General features: G+C 42.4%; 1 protein-coding gene across 1 annotated transcript in view; it reads right to left on the bottom strand.

Moving 5' to 3' along the window:
* The window catches only part of LOC135548653 (collagen alpha-1(XXVI) chain-like), a 47,351-nt gene that overhangs the window by 12,563 nt on the left and 18,090 nt on the right, over nucleotides 1-16,698 (bottom strand). Inside the window, exons 4-7 of the mRNA XM_064978469.1 lie at nucleotides 3,235-3,296; nucleotides 2,995-3,121; nucleotides 2,696-2,803; nucleotides 2,428-2,550 (exon numbers count right to left, since the gene is read on the bottom strand). Of these exons, the coding sequence (XP_064834541.1) occupies nucleotides 2,428-2,550; nucleotides 2,696-2,803; nucleotides 2,995-3,121; nucleotides 3,235-3,296 (420 nt within the window). The remainder of the gene's footprint in view (nucleotides 1-2,427; nucleotides 2,551-2,695; nucleotides 2,804-2,994; nucleotides 3,122-3,234; nucleotides 3,297-16,698) is intronic.

Here is a 16,698-nt window from a genome sequence, read left to right as displayed (position 1 = left end):
TGAACAACGCTCCCACTGACCTGCAACTTGAGCTTATCGATCTTCAGTCTGATGCTGTAATTGGAGAACTATTCAAAACAATGTCACTGACGAGGTTCTATGCATCTCTCGGTGAACAAAACTTTCCAAAGGTTAGAAGTTCTGCTCAGAAGATGTTTGTACTGTTTGGGTCAACCTATGTATGTGAACAGACATGTTCAGTGATGAAATATAACAATGCCCATCAGAGACTTCACTCCTCACACTGATTGAGTAGTTTACATGGAATTTTGTGCTGTCAACACAGTCATACACATGATGTATAATCCTGTAACATGATTCTGGCCCGCGATGGCCAAAATATATTCTAATGTGGCCCTTCATGGGAAGGAATTGCCCCGGTCTGTCCTATATTGTCCTTCTCCCTTAGCTTGCATATTTATTTTTAGTTGTAACAACTATTCACTATTAGACTTCACATGTCTCACACAGCTGATACTACTACAGGAAGAAGGTAATAGGACTCCAGGATTACAGGAACATTCTAGTCATCCACACAGCTAATACTACTACAGGAAGAAGGTAATAGGACTCCAGGATTACAGGAACATTCTAGTCATCCACACAGCTAATACTACTACAGGAAGAAGGTAATAGGACTCCAGGATTACAGGAACATTCTAGTCATCCACACAGCTAATACTACTACAGGAAGAAGGTAATAGGACTCCAGGATTACAGGAACATTCTAGTCATCCACACAGCTAATACTACTACAGGAAGAAGGTAATTGGACTCCAGGATTACAGGAACATTCTAGTCATCCACACAGCTAATACTACTACAGGAAGAAGGTAATAGGACTCCAGGATTACAGGAACATTCTAGTCATCCACACAGCTAATACTACTACAGGAAGAAGGTAATAGGACTCCAGGATTACAGGAACATTCTAGTCATTCACACAGCTAATACTACTACAGGAAGAAGGTAATAGGACTCCAGGATTACAGGAACATTCTAGTCATCCACACAGCTAATACTACTACAGGAAGAAGGTAATAGGACTCCAGGATTACAGGAACATTCTAGTCATTCACACAGCTAATACTACTACAGGAAGAAGGTAATAGGACTCCAGGATTACAGGAACATTCTAGTCATCCACACAGCTAATACTACTACAGGAAGAAGGTAATAGGACTCCAGGATTACAGGAACATTCTAGTCATCCACACAGCTGATACTACTACAGGAAGAAGGTAATTGGACTCCAGGATTACAGGAACATTCTAGTCATCCACACAGCTAATACTACTACAGGAAGAAGGTAATAGGACTCCAGGATTACAGGAACATTCTAGTCATCCACACAGCTAATACTACTACAGGAAGAAGGTAATAGGACTCCAGGATTACAGGAACATTCTAGTCATCCACACAGCTAATACTACTACAGGAAGAAGGTAATTGGACTCCAGGATTACAGGAACATTCTAGTCATCCACACAGCTAATACTATTACAGGAAGAAGGTAATTGGACTCCAGGATTACAGGAACATTCTAGTCATCCACACAGCTAATACTACTACAGGAAGAAGGTAATAGGACTCCAGGATTACAGGAACATTCTAGTCATTCACACAGCTAATACTACTACAGGAAGAAGGTAATAGGACTCCAGGATTACAGAAACATTCTAGTCATCCACACAGCGGCCAACTGACAGGCTTTATGGGGACTCTTGCTTGACTGATAAGATATAAAACCTACAGGTATAGGACTTTTTCCAAGGCCTTGTGAGTGCTCAGTATGCTTAACTAAACTCTCATTTTTCCTTTGAGTGTGACTATATTATAGCTCTTGGCAGACCTGTTGCCTGTGGTCCAATGAGGGTTCTTTGATTAGGAACAGAGAGTTTTAACAGGCAAAGAGGGGGCTGTTCCACTGATGGACTTCCCAGATATGGGCCAATGGGACACCTGGCATGCTGAACTATACTGTACACAGGCCCTATAACTTCATACATGGTCCATGAACTCTGGGCTATAGGTGAAACTGCACTATGCATGTCAATTGGCTTTAAGGGGGGTCATGACATGCTTTTATTCCTTCCATAATATGTCCCCCAGTTGGTAGAGGAAATAGGTGAGAGTGTAATGTCTCCAAATATTATCAATTGATTGCTATCAGTAACTTACCTTTGAAACAAGGTCTCCACATATATGTTTGGCAGATGGCCCTGAAATAATGGATATTCCAAAATGTCCTAACTGTCAAACTGCCAATGGCAAGAAAGGGGTCAAAAATCACATGAGACTCCTGAAACACTTTCAGAATGAACCATCAGTCATATAAATAAAACATTCTATCCCTATAGGGCTTATGGCTTTCATTTCTTGGTGTAGTTCTTGGATTTAATTTCTTAGTGTAACAGGGATACTCACACTGGTCCAGCTCCCTCAGACCAAACACATCTCCTCTGTGTGAGAAGGGAGAGGCTGGCCCCGGAGAACCCGCTGGCCCAGGTACACCTCTCTCCCCTGGGGCTCCTCGCTGGCCCTGGGGCCCTGTGGGAACCACAGCACAGCCTGCCTCAACACAACATTGTCTTTACACACAACACACTAATCGAATGTGTCCAAGTGCCAAACTGCTCGGTACCTCAAGTGGTAGTGTATGGGTGTGATACAGATGTGGGGGTAAGACTTATACCTCTGGGTCCCATGGGTCCAGATTTCCCTACGAGGCCTGTCTCTCCGGTGCGTCCAGGGGGTCCCACCATGCCTTGGGGTCCAACTGGTCCTGGGGGGCCTCTTGCTCCTTGAACAAAAACAGGTTAACTCAGTCAGAATCACACCTGATTCAGACACTTTTATTTTTAAACTTGCTGCACTTTATTTTACATTGACAACACAACAGAGTCAAATAGCTGCCATGTAAAACTATGGAGGAAGACATGTGAATAGTTAACCATCTGAGGTTTAATGAGGCCCTGCAGTAAAGTCCCTCACCTGGTAGGCCAATGGTGGAGGGAGGCATGGGGGTGGGCTGGGGTACTCCCACCTCGTTATCTGAAGACCTATCTGGGGAGTATCTGAATGGGAGAGGTGGTGGTCCTGCCTCCTCCAGTAACACAATCTGACACAAAACAAAGTAAGATTAGTGTGTTCAGATATGAGATATGAGGCCGTGTTAATATGTTCATGTAGGCAGTACTGTTTAAATAACATGTTTGGTTGATGCAAGCTTACCTTGGACTCAAGGATACTCAGTCTGTTATTCATATCAGTATAGCCAGTGCAGTTCATACATTCTAGAAAGAAAGAGCGAAAGAAAGAAAGAAAGAAAGAGCGAAAGAAAGAAAGAAAGAAATAAAGAAAAAAGAAAGAAAGAAAGAGAGAGGGGAGAGAGAGAGATAACAGTTAGTAATACATTGTAGCTTGTTGCTTTAAGTGAGAGATACCATATTATCTCTCAAGTTATCAGAAACAGATGAGACTCATACCTTTGTCCTTTCAATACATCCATACCAATTCACAGTGCAATGGTGTGCATTTGCAATAATGCAATTCCAATGGTAGAGGACATGGTTTGGCATATGGTTTGGCTTAAGAACGCCTTGTGCTTAGATGACATACAGGATGGAGAGACAGCAAACGCCTTGTGCTTAAATGACATACAGGCTGGAGAGACAGCAAACGCCCTGTGCTTAGATGACATACAGGCTGGAGAGAGGGAAAGAAAGTAGTGAGAGGGAGGTGAGAAATGGAGAAAATGACAGCGAGAGAGAGAAATGGAGATAGATAGAGGAAGAGTGAAAGAGAGTGATGTGAATCTTGCCTGGCAGCCTCCCCGACCATCAAGCTTCTCTATTTGCCAGAGAAAAAAACCTTTCCTCCTCCTTTGCCAATTCTACCAACTCCTGGCCAAAGTGTCCTTCTCTGTCAGGCAGCTCTGAGACTTGGCATTAGCCATGTGTTCAAACGGCACCGCCACTCTGGCCCGCTCCAGTGCTTGTCAGAGACACCCACCACGGTCCACCACCTCTGACAGGGCAGCCTTACCACTGCCTGCTGTCCGGTGCCTGTCTCTCTGCCAACATGCCATAGCAACATCACGCTATGAAGGGCAGAGAGGGGCCAGGGCCAGGCTGTCATGTCCTAAAATGCCCTGGGATTTGGAATGGAATGGAACATAGTACAACCACTCTTAGTTCATATACGGATACTGTATGATACCTACTGTATACAGTTGAAGTGGGAAGTTTACATACACTTAGGTTGGAGTCATTAAAACTTGTTTTTCACGACACAAGTCATTTTTCCAACACTTGTTTACAGACAGATTATTTCACTTATAATTCACTGTATCACAAGTCCAGTGGGTCAGAAGTTTACATACACTAAGTTGACTGTGTTGACTGTGCCTCGGAAAATTCCATAAAATTATGTCATGGCTTTAGAAGCATCTGATAGGCTAATTGACATCATTTGAGTCAAATAGAGGTGTATCTGTGGATGTATTTCAAGGCCGACCTTCAAACTCAGTGCTTCTTTGCTTGACATCATGGGAAAATCAAAAGAAATCAGCCAAGACCTCAGATTCATGGTTCATGCTTGGGAGCAATTTCCAAACGCCTGAAGGTGCCACGTTCATCTATACAAACAATAGTACGCAAGTATAAACACCATGGGACCACGCAGCCGTCATACCGCTCAAGAAGGAGACGTGTTCTGTCTCCTAGAGATGAATATGCTCTGGTGCGAAAAGTGCAAATAAATCCCAGAACAACAGCAAAGGACCTTGTGAAGATGCTGGAGGAAACAGGTACAAAAGTATCTATATCCACAGTAAAACAAGTCCTATATGGACATAACCCGAAAGGCCACTCAGCAAGGAAGAAGCCACAGCTCCAAAACCGCCATAAAAAAGCCAGACTATGGTTTGCAACTGCACATGGGGACAAAGATCATACTTTTTGTAGAAATGTCCTCTGGTCTGATGAAACAAAAATAGAACTCTTTGGCCATAATGACCATCATTATGTTTGGAGGAAAAAGGGGGAGGCTTGCAAGCTGAAGAACACCATCCCAACCCTGAAGCACGGGGGTGGCAGAATCATGTTGTGGGGGTGCTTTGCTGCAGGAGGGACTGGTGCACTTCACAAAATAGATGGCATCATGGGTAAGGAAAATTATGTGGATATATTGAAACAACATCTCAAGACATCAGTCAGAAAGTTAAAGCTTGGTCGCAAATGGGTCTTCTAAATGGACAATGACCTCAAGCATACTTCCAAATCATGGCAAAATGGCTTAAGGACAACAAAGTCAAGTTATTGGAGTTGCCATCACAAAGCCCTGACCTCAATCCTATAGGAACTGAAAAAGTGTGTGCGAGCAAGGAGGCCTACAAACCTGACTCAGTTACACCAGCTCTGTCAGGAGGAATAGGCCAAAATTCACCCAACTTATTGTGGGAAGCTTGTGGAAGGCTACCTGAAACATTTGACCAAAGTTAAACAATTTAAAGGCATTGCTACCAAATACTAATTGAGTGTATGTAAACTTCTGACCCACTGGGAATGTGATGAAAGAAATAAAAGCTGAAATAAATCATTCTCTCTACTATTATTCTGACATTTAACATTCTTAAAACAAAGTGGTGATCCTAACTAACCTAAGATGGGGACTTTTTACTAGGATTAAATGTCAGGAATTGCGAAAAACTGAGTTTAAATGTATTTGGTTGAGGTGTGTGTATGTAAACTTCCAACTTCAACTGTATATGTGGGAATTATATTTCTTACGAAATTGAAAACATAGCCAGGGATATCCTAGGGGTTGATCAAGGAAAATCAGGCCCATGCTTAGAATCACCTTCATGAACTGCAGTGTTTTGTGTACATGGCATTTCCATAGCATTTCCCACAAATTCTCAAAGCACTTTATGTTGTCTGTCTGGTGTAACTCTATGAAACTGGTTCCCAAACTTTTGGGGGGGGTTGAGAACCATTGTAGCTTTTTGTGTTCCCTTGTGACACACCAAGGGTTCTAGACAGGACTCCGTCTTAGGACACAACCCAAAATTTTTTTTGCTGCAAACCACCAGTGAATCTAGACCCATCTATGAAAAATACATCACTATGTTGTCTGGGAAAACATTGTCTGTCATTCAGCTACAGACTACATCAAAGTGTACATTGTTGACTGGGCATAAATAAAATGCTATATGAGATTATGCCATGTGCATGTGGTTATTAATAAGTGGAATTAACATTTATGGCCTAAAAGTCATCTTTTTCCTCCAGTTTTCTGAGTAATGAATGTGACATCAGCGTGAAGGTGTTTGTTGACACGTGGAATGTGTGGTGGGAATCATGGAATATTGCAAGACCTGAGGTGGGATGCCAAGAGACAGACAAGGGAATGAAAAGATCAGAGAGACCCTAAAACACATTTGTTACACTATTATAAAATGTGTTTACACTGTTCCTTTCAACTCAAATCAAATTGTAAGTTTCACAAATCCAATTGGATTTTTTAGGAGGGTTAGTCGCTGCCATGTACACAAAACACTGCAGTTCATGAAGGTGATTCTAAGCATAGGACTGATGTGCTTTTCCTTGATCAACCCCTAGGATATCCCTGGCTATGTTTTCAATTTTGTAAGACATATAATTCCTACATATATACAGTAGGTATCATACAGTATCAATAGATGAACTAAGAGTGGTTGTACTATGTTCCATTCCAATTCCCAGGCCACTGAATACGCATGGCAAGAAGACAAGAAGACAAAGGAGGGTGATGATGATTATCCATTGTCTCCACTGTCAATCATGACAAACTCTGCACTGGGGTCTTTAGTCTGATGAGATACCAAAATAAAGAGGTTGATTCAAGAGATTCAGGCCATCTGCACAGCATGTGTGTGTGTGTGTGTGTGTGTGTGTGTGTGTGTGTGTGTGTGTGTGTGTGTGTGTGTGTGTGTGTGTGTGTGTGTGTGTGTGTGTGTGTGTGTGTGTGTGTGTGTGTGTGGTGGAGTTCTGTGGTGGCCTTGGCAGGTTCCCCCATCAGCCTGAGTGATCTTGAACAGTAACATGACTAATTCACGCACTCAAGCTGCCTGTTGCGTTGATGCACAATCAGGCACTGAAAGCACATTTGCAGCTTTTCCCCCCACACACATTCATATTGCTATATAATGACTGCCAGGAGGCCAGTACAGACAGAATGGTGATGTTTGTCCTGGCAAAGGTACTGCAATAACATAAGACAACCTTTTATGGTCACAAAAATGTGCTGTGGCTTTCTGTGGCGTGGTTAGGGTTAGGGTTGGGGTTAGGGTTTAGGGGTTAGGGTAAGGGTTAGGGGTTAGGGTTGGTGTTAGAGTTTAGGGGTTAGGTTAGGGGTTAGGGTAAGGGTTAGGGGTTAGGGTTAGGGTAAGGGTAAGGGTTTATGGGTTAGGGTAAGGGGTTAGGGTTGGTGTTAGGGTTTAGGGTAAGGGTTAGGGGTTAGGGGTTAGGGTAAGGGTTAGGGTTAGGGGTTAGGGTTAGGGTAATGGTAAGGGTTAGGGTTAGGGGTAATGGTAAGGGTTAGGGTTAGGGTTAGGGGTTAGGGTTAGGGTTAGGGTTAGGGTAATGGTAAGGGTTAGGGTAAGGGTTCCAATGACTGTGGAAGGGCATCAAGGTCTGCCGCAGCTGGATACAGAATGGTTTCCATGCAGTGAAGAGGAGTGATAAGACAAAGTTGAGTCCATAACTTTGAAAGTCTCTTGTTGCATGTCTACTGAAAACTCAAGGATCATCTTCAAATATAGCTCAAAATCTATTCCAAAGTCCTTTTATTCCTTTTCAACAGGCTTACCCATAAAACATAATTGACTCAAGGTGAAATGGAAACGTGCTGCCGAGAAAAGATTAAATTCGCGTGGCTCTCCTGATGACTGAAGGACAAGTAGCCCCAGCAGCTAGCTGAATTACAGGCTGGTGTAAAACCTGTAGTATGATAAATACAGGCCTGGATGACACTACACATAGCAGGGACGCGATGTTGCCGCCTTGTGATTTTTATTTTAAGTGTTTTATTTGAAACTTTATTTAACTAGGTGATGACAAGAGTCGGCCATTTTAACGAACACCACCGTTAACACTTGGCATGAGAGGCACGGCACCTCTGTAAGCCTGTGACTCTGTTGTGAGCACACTGACAGCTCTGCACCACACATCAACATATAAAGACACACAAGTAATGCTAGATATTTGAGTGTACTGGATTTTATATATATATATATATATATATATATATATATATATATATATATATATATATATATATATATATACACATATACAGTGGCAAGAAAAAGTATATGAACCCTTTGGAATTACCTGGACTTCTACAAAAATTGTTCATAAAATTTGATCTTCATCTAAGTCACAGCAATAGACAAACATGGTCTGCTTAAACTAATAACACACAAACAATTTTACATTTTCATGTCTTTATTGAACACACCGTGTAAACGTTCACAGAGCAGGGTGGGAAAGTACGTGAACCCTTGGATTTAATAACTGGTTGGCCCTCTTTTGGCAGCAATAAACTCAACCAAACGTTTTCTGTAGTTGCGGATCAGACCTGCACAACAGTCAGGAGGAATTTTGGACCATTCCTCTTTTCAGTTCAGCAATATTCTTGGGATGTCTGGTGTGAACCACTTTCTTGAGGTCATGCCACAGCATCTCAAAACGGATAGAGGTCAGGACTCTGACTGGGCCACTCCAAAAGGCGTATATTCTTCTGTTGAAGCCATACTGTTGTTGATTTACTTCTGTGTTTTGGGTCGTTGTCCAACTTCTGTTGAGCTTCAATTGGCGGACAGATAGCCTTACATTCTCCTGCAAAATGTCTTGATAAACTTGGGAATTCATTTTTCCATCGATGATAGCAAGCTGCCCAGGCCCTGAGACAGCAAAGCAGCCCCAAACCATGATGCTCCCTCCACCATACTTTACAGTTAGGATGAGGTTTTAATGTTGTTGTGCTGTGCCTTTTTTTCTCCACACATAGTGTTGTGTGTTCCTTCCAAACAACTCAACTTTAGTTTCATTTGTCCACAGAATATTTTGCCAGTAGCGATGTGGAACATCCAGATGCGCTTTTGCGATCTTGAGACGTGCAGCAATGTTTTTTTGGACAGCAGTGGCTTCTTCCGTGGTGTCCTCCCATGAACACCATTCTTGTTTAGTGTTTTACGTATCATAGACTTCCAGAGATTTTTGTACGTCTTTAGCTGAAAGGATTCTTCTTAACCTCATTGAGCGTTCTGCACTGTGCTATTGCAGTCATCTTTGCCGGACGGCCACTTCTAGGGAGAGTAGCAACAGCGCTGAACTTTCTCCATTTATAGACAATTTGTCTTACCATGGACTGATGAACATCAAGGCTTTTATAGATACTTTTGTAACCCTTTCCAGCTTCATACAAGTCAATCATTCTTAATCTTGGGTCTTCTGAGATCTCATTGTTTGATGCATGGTTCACATCAGGCAATGCTTCTTGTGAATAGCAAACTCATATGTTGTAAGTGTTTTTTTTATAGGGGAGGGCAGCTCTAACCAACATCTCCAATCTCGTCTCAATGATTGTACTCCAGGTTAGCTGACTCCTGACTCCAATTTGCTTTTGGAGAAGTCATTAGCCTAGGGGTTCACAGACTTTTTCCAACATGCACTGTGAATGTTTAAATGATGTTTTCAATATAGACAAGAAAAATACAAGAATTTGTGTGTTAGTTTAAGCACACTATGTTTGTCTATTGTTGTGACCAAGATGAAGATCAGATCTAATTTTATGACCAATTTATGCAGAAATCCAGATAATTCCAAAGGGTTCACATATTTTTCTTGTCACTGTATATATGTATGAGAGAGAGAAAAAATATAAACAACTTGCAACAATTTCAAAGATTTGACTGAGTTACAGTTCCTTTCCGCTCCACACCACTGCCACTCTCTGTTGTCATCTATGCATAGTCACTTTAATTAACTCTCCCTACATGTACATACTGCCTCAACTAACCGGTGCCCCCCCCCCCCGCGCATTGACTCTGTACCGGCACCCCCCTGTATATATTGTTATTTTTTTTACTGCTCCTCTTTAATTACTTGTTACTTTAATCTCTTATTCTTATCCATATTTTTTGAAACTGCAATGTCGGTTAGTGGCTCGTAAGTAAGCATTTCACTGTAAGGTCCACACCTGTTGTATTCGTCACATGTGACTCATAAAATTTGATTTAATTTGATAAGGAAATCAGTCAATTGAAATAAGTTACTTTAACAGGAATAATATCTATTGTGAAAATGAATATATTGCCATGGCTGAATTTTAGTAGTTCAATGTTTCCATTGTCTCCCCCTTCTGGTTATTGGGATAACATCCATAGTGCGGTTTCAAAATGTATATGGAAAGGTAAGCGATCCCGCATAAAATGAACACATTTACAAGAGAGAGGAGGAGAAATCCATACCTAACTTTAAATTGTATTTCCTGGCACTAGCATTTCATCCCGTGTTAAATTGGTTAAGACATGATTTTTCCGCACCCTGGCTGAGTTTAGAGAGATATATGTTGTCTCCTATTGACCTGGAAGAGGTGGTCTTTCTACGCTTTGTTCCTATTATTGCTCACACAATCTCTATTTGGTGCAAAATGTTAAAACAATGAAACTGGGAATCAAAATGGCTTGCCCATATTCCAATATTTCACACTAATGCCTTGTGATCTGTAGGGTGGCCTTTTGCATCCCCTCAATGGTCCAAATGTGGAATTCGTATCCTTGTCGATATCATGGACAATTTGAGAACATTCCAAAATTTGACAACTTTTTTCTATATTTACAACTTAGGTCAGCTATGCAGGCCTATGGAGTCCCTTGGGAACACAACTAACGAACCATCCAATGAGGGTATTTATAAATACATGATCTGGGCTCCCGAAACAACTGATCTGACGTGGGAGTGACCTGTAGTTAAATTCTTCTGGGACAAAGTTACAAAATTCATTTTGAAATGCATGAATGTAAATATTCAATGCTTTGCATCTACTATGTTACTTAACGATGATAGCTCCTTGAATCTCAATAAATCAGAGACCATTGCTGCTGGCAGGCTGCACTGTTGCAAATAATATGTTGGCTCTGGACAAATACACTTGACTTTGTAAAGAATAATCTCAGCTAAAGCCCAAAATCTATTAAGCCCAAACATACAAATAAAATATACAGTATATAGTGGTGGTGTGGGGGGGTGGATGGATGGAGACATGTTGGATGGGTGGGGTTGGGGGAATGGGATGGGAGGTTGGGGGAATGGGATGGGAGGTTGGGGGAATGGGATGGGAGGTTGGGGGTGGAGGCTCTCTTTTTTTTGTTGATTTTTTTTGCGAGCAAATAATGAAATTATATGAGTTTGTGGATTGTGCCTCCCCCCCCCACACACACAAACACAAACACACCAGAAAATGACCAGATGAATAAAGATTTGGTCTCTAAAAAAGAACAGTTCTTTTTAAAAGGAGACAGGACAGGAGATGCCGTTTCAGCACAAAAGAAAGTTGACATTTTGGGGCTCGAGAGTGAAAGATAGATGAGCCGCTAAACTAACAGCCAGAGTGTGGCCTGTCTAACCTCATAAAGACCTATTTTCACTTACCCCTGAGGAGAAACTCCCAGCCACATATTGACCTGAACCCCAGAGCCTCCTGCTGCCTCACAGAGGTCAAGGGTGGACGTGCAGGATGGGCAGAAGTGAAGAAACTGGCTCCTCAACACAGGAACAAACTTGAAGAGTTATAGGCTGTAATTGCTGCCTCATTTGGCATCATGTTAAACAGATCATGTCCAGCAGGATGGAGCCTCGATATCGAGCCGAAACGCTAGTATTTTGTCAGTTCGCTCAAGACTATCATTGCCATCATTGCATGATTACACAAAAAGGATGCCTGCACATCTCAAGTTAGGATTTGGCCCAGTGTGTAATAGGGGGGTGACTGTACAATGTCTATCCCTACATCTATAAGAGGAAGATACCGATCATAAACAGCCTTGTAGACAGATAACTTATCTTCCACACCTGCTAGTATTTTTCATCTCATGCGGTGTAGCTATTAGGGTTGATCCATCTTGTCTTTTAAAGCCATTATGATACATAGTTCTGTGATGGATTTACCTCTTGCTGTATTTATTTTGTCTTACTTTGTTACAGATACTGTACGGTGTACAGTCAACGTCTCCTCCTTTCTTCCTCTTCCACAGTAAGAGATGTGAATTTATGAACTGTTGACCTTGACGGTGCTTTCTCTGCTCCATGGATCTGAGGCTCAGGTAAGTCTATACGGGTCACATTTCAAAGGATGAAGCCCAGAGTCCGACATCCTGGCACAGACTGCTGTCTGGTCTAAACCCAGGCGTGCTTATCCTGCGGTGTAGTGTACCACTGGGTAAAGGTCTACCTTCAGACCACTGGACAGGGGAGAGGAGGTGGAAAATACAGATGTTCTCTTCAGTCGGCAGTAAAAGGGAGCGAGAGAGAGAGAGAGAGACACCCCCTGAAGACAATGAAGTATGCAGACCCAGAGATGTGAATACTTTCCCAGATGGAGAGATGGGGTGGAGGACCCATTGGACATTTTTGGCAGCTACTCCACTGGTTCACGAGAGGCAGTAAGCAGATGATAAGGACAGTTGAGGTTTTGAAATGTACACACCATACGCATGCACGCTTCGCACATATGCCCAAACACACACACACATCGACTTGAATAGAGGAACAGATGAGTTATGAAGCATATTCACGGGGGAAAAGTTCATTGCAATAAACTGCACGCAAAACAGATACACATAAACAATCTCACCACACTCACGGAACACACCCATCGACACATAGTTGTGGAGGAAGATGTTTCTGGAAATGTGGCTTTGCATCTCAGGGCATAAAAACACCAGTCTCCCTCAGCGACAGAGCTGGGCTAATAATAGCACATCTCCCAGACAAAACAAATGGGTCTACAACCTCTTCCTATGCCTATTTTACAGTATGTACAGTGTGTAAAGCACAATATTTATACTGCATGAGTCCAGCTGCAAGCTAATCCTCATCCAGACCATTGTATACCCCCCCCCTTGCAGAATGAGATTGTTAGACTAGGTCTCCCTGGGGCAGATTTGACAGACCACTCTCTGAGGTGGTCTCTAGCTGTCTGACTGTACCCATAAACAAAATAGACTTGATCACACAAACACAGCTCAAAACAAAGCACAAGCCACTACTTAGTGGTGAAATTGTCATAAAAGACCAAATGGAGGACATTCCCTCTTCTCGTCCCCTATGCGATGTCTAGCCCCAATCCAACTAACCCAAGCCACAACAACAAGACGAATTCTAAACAATCCCTCACAAACTTGCAGATCCGTTGTCTGTTTTAAAACTAACACAACCTACATTGTTAGTGATTCCATTGACATGAACTATTCTAACAAAGTTTTCTTGTTTCAATGGCTGTTGTGCCTGATGAGATGGGCTATCGCCATATAATATAAGGCACTTAGAGACCTTGCGGATACCATTCCTTGTACCTCATCTACTTTATTACTGCGTTATGCGCCACCATTTAGAATAAAGTGGTGGTATCATCTGACTGAGTCAGACTCAGAGATGTAAACGGAGCTGGGTGGATCTGGCAGACTTTATCAACGTGAGGGGGAGACCTCCCTGCTGAGGAGCGTTTGACACATTTCTCAGCTCGAACACTCAAAACTATGTGAAATGTTAAATGCTCAAAGGAATGAATGATTCCATGCCTTGTGTAATTCAGACCTTCTGGTACTGTACAGTAACAGGGGTCATATGCTCTCACTTAACGGCCCTTTTAAGCTTTACAACTCGCGCACTATAATGTACATACGTACGTACTCACAGATATCTTTCAGAGTGCTTTGTGTTTAAGAGTAAGATGGATGGACTGTTGACAAGGCTGATTGTGCTATCTGATTAAAACAGGGAGCCATGTAGCCATCAAGGATTTTTTTAAAGCTCCTAAATGAAACTAGCAGTCTCTTCTGTAGGCCTATAGACATCAAAAGGGGACCATCGAGCTCTCCCAGAAGTTTGGTTGGTGCATAAAATCTGTGAATTCAGATACAGTGGGGCAAAAAAGTATTTAGTCAGCCAGCAATTGTGCAAGTTCTCCCACTTAAAAAGATAAGAGAGGCCTGTAATTTTCATCGTAGGTACACTTCAACTATGACAGACAAAATGAGAGAAAAAAATTCCAGAAAATCACATTGTAGGATTTTTAATGAATTTATTTGCAAATTATGGTGGAAAATAAGTATTTGGTCAATAACAAAAGTTTATCTCAATACTTTGTTATATACCCTTTGTTGGCAATGACAGAGGTCAAACGTTTTCTGTAAGTCTTCACAAGGTTTTCACACACTGTTGCTGGTATTTGGGCCCATTCCTCCATTCAGATCTCCTCTAGAGCAGTGATGTTTTGGGGCTGTTGCTGGGCAACACGGACTTTCAACTCCCTCCAAAGATTTTCTATGGGGTTGAGATCTGGAGACTGGCTAGGCCACTCCAGGACCTTGAAATGCTTCTTACGAAGCCACTCCTTCGTTACCCGGGCGGTGTGTTGGGGATCATTGTCATGATGAAAGTCCCAGCCACGTTTCATCTTCAATGCCCTTGCTGATGGAAGGAGGTTTTCACTCAAAATCTCACGATACATGGCCTCATTCATTCTTTCCTTTACATGGATCAGTCGTCCTGGTCCCTTTGCAGAAAAACAGCCCCAAAGCATGATGTTTCCACCCCATGCTTCACAGAAGGTATGGTGTTCTTTGGATGCAACTCAGCATTCTTTGTCCTCCAAACATGACGAGTTGAGTTTTTACCAAAAATTTAGATTTTGGTTTCATCTGACCATATGACATTCTCCCAATCTTCTTCTGGATCATCCAAATGCTCTCTAGCAAACTTCAGACGGGCCTGGACATGTACTGGCTTAAGCAGGGGGACACGTCTGGCACTGCAGGATTTGAGTCCCTGGCAGCGTAGTGTGTTACTGATGGTAGGCTTTGTTACTTTGGTCCCAGCTCTCTGCAGGTCATCCACTAGGTCCCCCCGTGTGGTTCTGGGATTTCTGCTCACCGTTCTTGTGATCATTTTGACACCACGGGGTGAGATCTTGCGTGGAGGCCCCAGATCGAGGGAGATTATCAGTGGTCTTGTATGTCTTCCATTTCCTAATAATTGCTCCCACAGTTGATTTCTTCAAACCAAGCTGCTTACCTATTGCAGATTCAGTCTTCCCAGCCTGGTGCAGGTCTACAATTTTGTTTCTGGTGTCCTTTGACAGCTCTTTGGTCTTGGCCATAGTGGAGTTTGGAGTGTGACTGTTTGAGGTTGTGGACAGGTGTCTTTTATACTGATAACAAGTTCAAACAGGTGCCATTAATACAGGTAAATAGTGGAGGACAGATGAGCCTCTTAAAGAAGAAGTTACAGGTCTGTGAGAGCCAGAAATCATGTTTGTAGGTGACCAAATACTTATTTTCCACCATAATTTGCAAAGAAATTTATTAAAAATCCTACAATGTGATTTTCTTGATTTTGTTTTCTCATTTTCTCTGTCATAGTTGAAGTGTACCTATGATGAAATTGTTGTATTATTTTCACTGCATCAGGGACAGCGTACACAGACGTTTTGGCTTTGCAGCCTTGTTCAGTGTGTAGGTATACATCTTTTTCACTCATAGACATAGAAAGGTCACTGTGAAGTATGAACTGTGTTTAGTTACTCGACAGATGGGTACGCCAGCTGTTTTGCGAAGTATCCCATTCCAAACAGTTGCTTATAAAGGACATGTCAAAATGATGGCAGATTCTGGAATTACAGTATTACTTGAGTTTGAGGAATGAGGCTTGATTAAACTGCTGGCTTACTTAGAGCTCTGCAATCAGCTGGCATGTGGCTGAATGCTAAATGGAGCTCCCCAGTAGAAGTGGCCAGCCCCCACCCCTCCCTCAGCGGTCAGTCAGAGTTGGGCCTGGCTGTGTCTTCTCAGTCTCCTTAGTTCTGGCAGATTTACGGGAGGTCACAGTGTGGCAAGTTTAGGCACACTTCCTGGTGGCCTGTCAATTCCCCAACATACTAACTCAAGGTAACTCAAGGAGTCAAAGTGATTTGAGTAAAGAGCTGTGGAAAAATGGGCTTTCAGTTTGGGCAAGCGTTGCACAAAAGATATCCGAACCCTAGTGGAGGATACATATGCTAAAGTAAAACTTTGTCAGGGGATACTTTTAGTAGTCATTCTACACTCCACGTCCACTGTCCCCAGCCATGATGCTTTGATGGAAGATGGAACTTGAAGTCAAGCCATAATAAGTCATTGTGTCCTGCTTGTTTTCTCATAGCTCTCCACATCAGGATACTGCAACTTCCTACTGTGTGCAGCTGCTCCTCTTATGTCTTTATCATCCAAACAAAATTATCAGTGTTCTCCTGTTTCCCATGCTACAAGCCCAAGCAAATAACACCAGGGAAAGGATTTGATCGTGCCGCTATCACAATGAGTCTGCAGGAATTTATGGGAAAACAGGTTGGCCAAAGATTGTCTGCATTGAACACTATCCTCTTCATAACTCA

This window comes from Oncorhynchus masou, chromosome 11 (assembly GCF_036934945.1).
Source record: "Oncorhynchus masou masou isolate Uvic2021 chromosome 11, UVic_Omas_1.1, whole genome shotgun sequence".
NCBI lineage: Eukaryota > Metazoa > Chordata > Actinopteri > Salmoniformes > Salmonidae > Oncorhynchus > Oncorhynchus masou.
The sequence above is the reverse complement of the archived record's forward strand: the minus strand, read 5'-3'. Positions and strand labels throughout refer to the sequence as shown.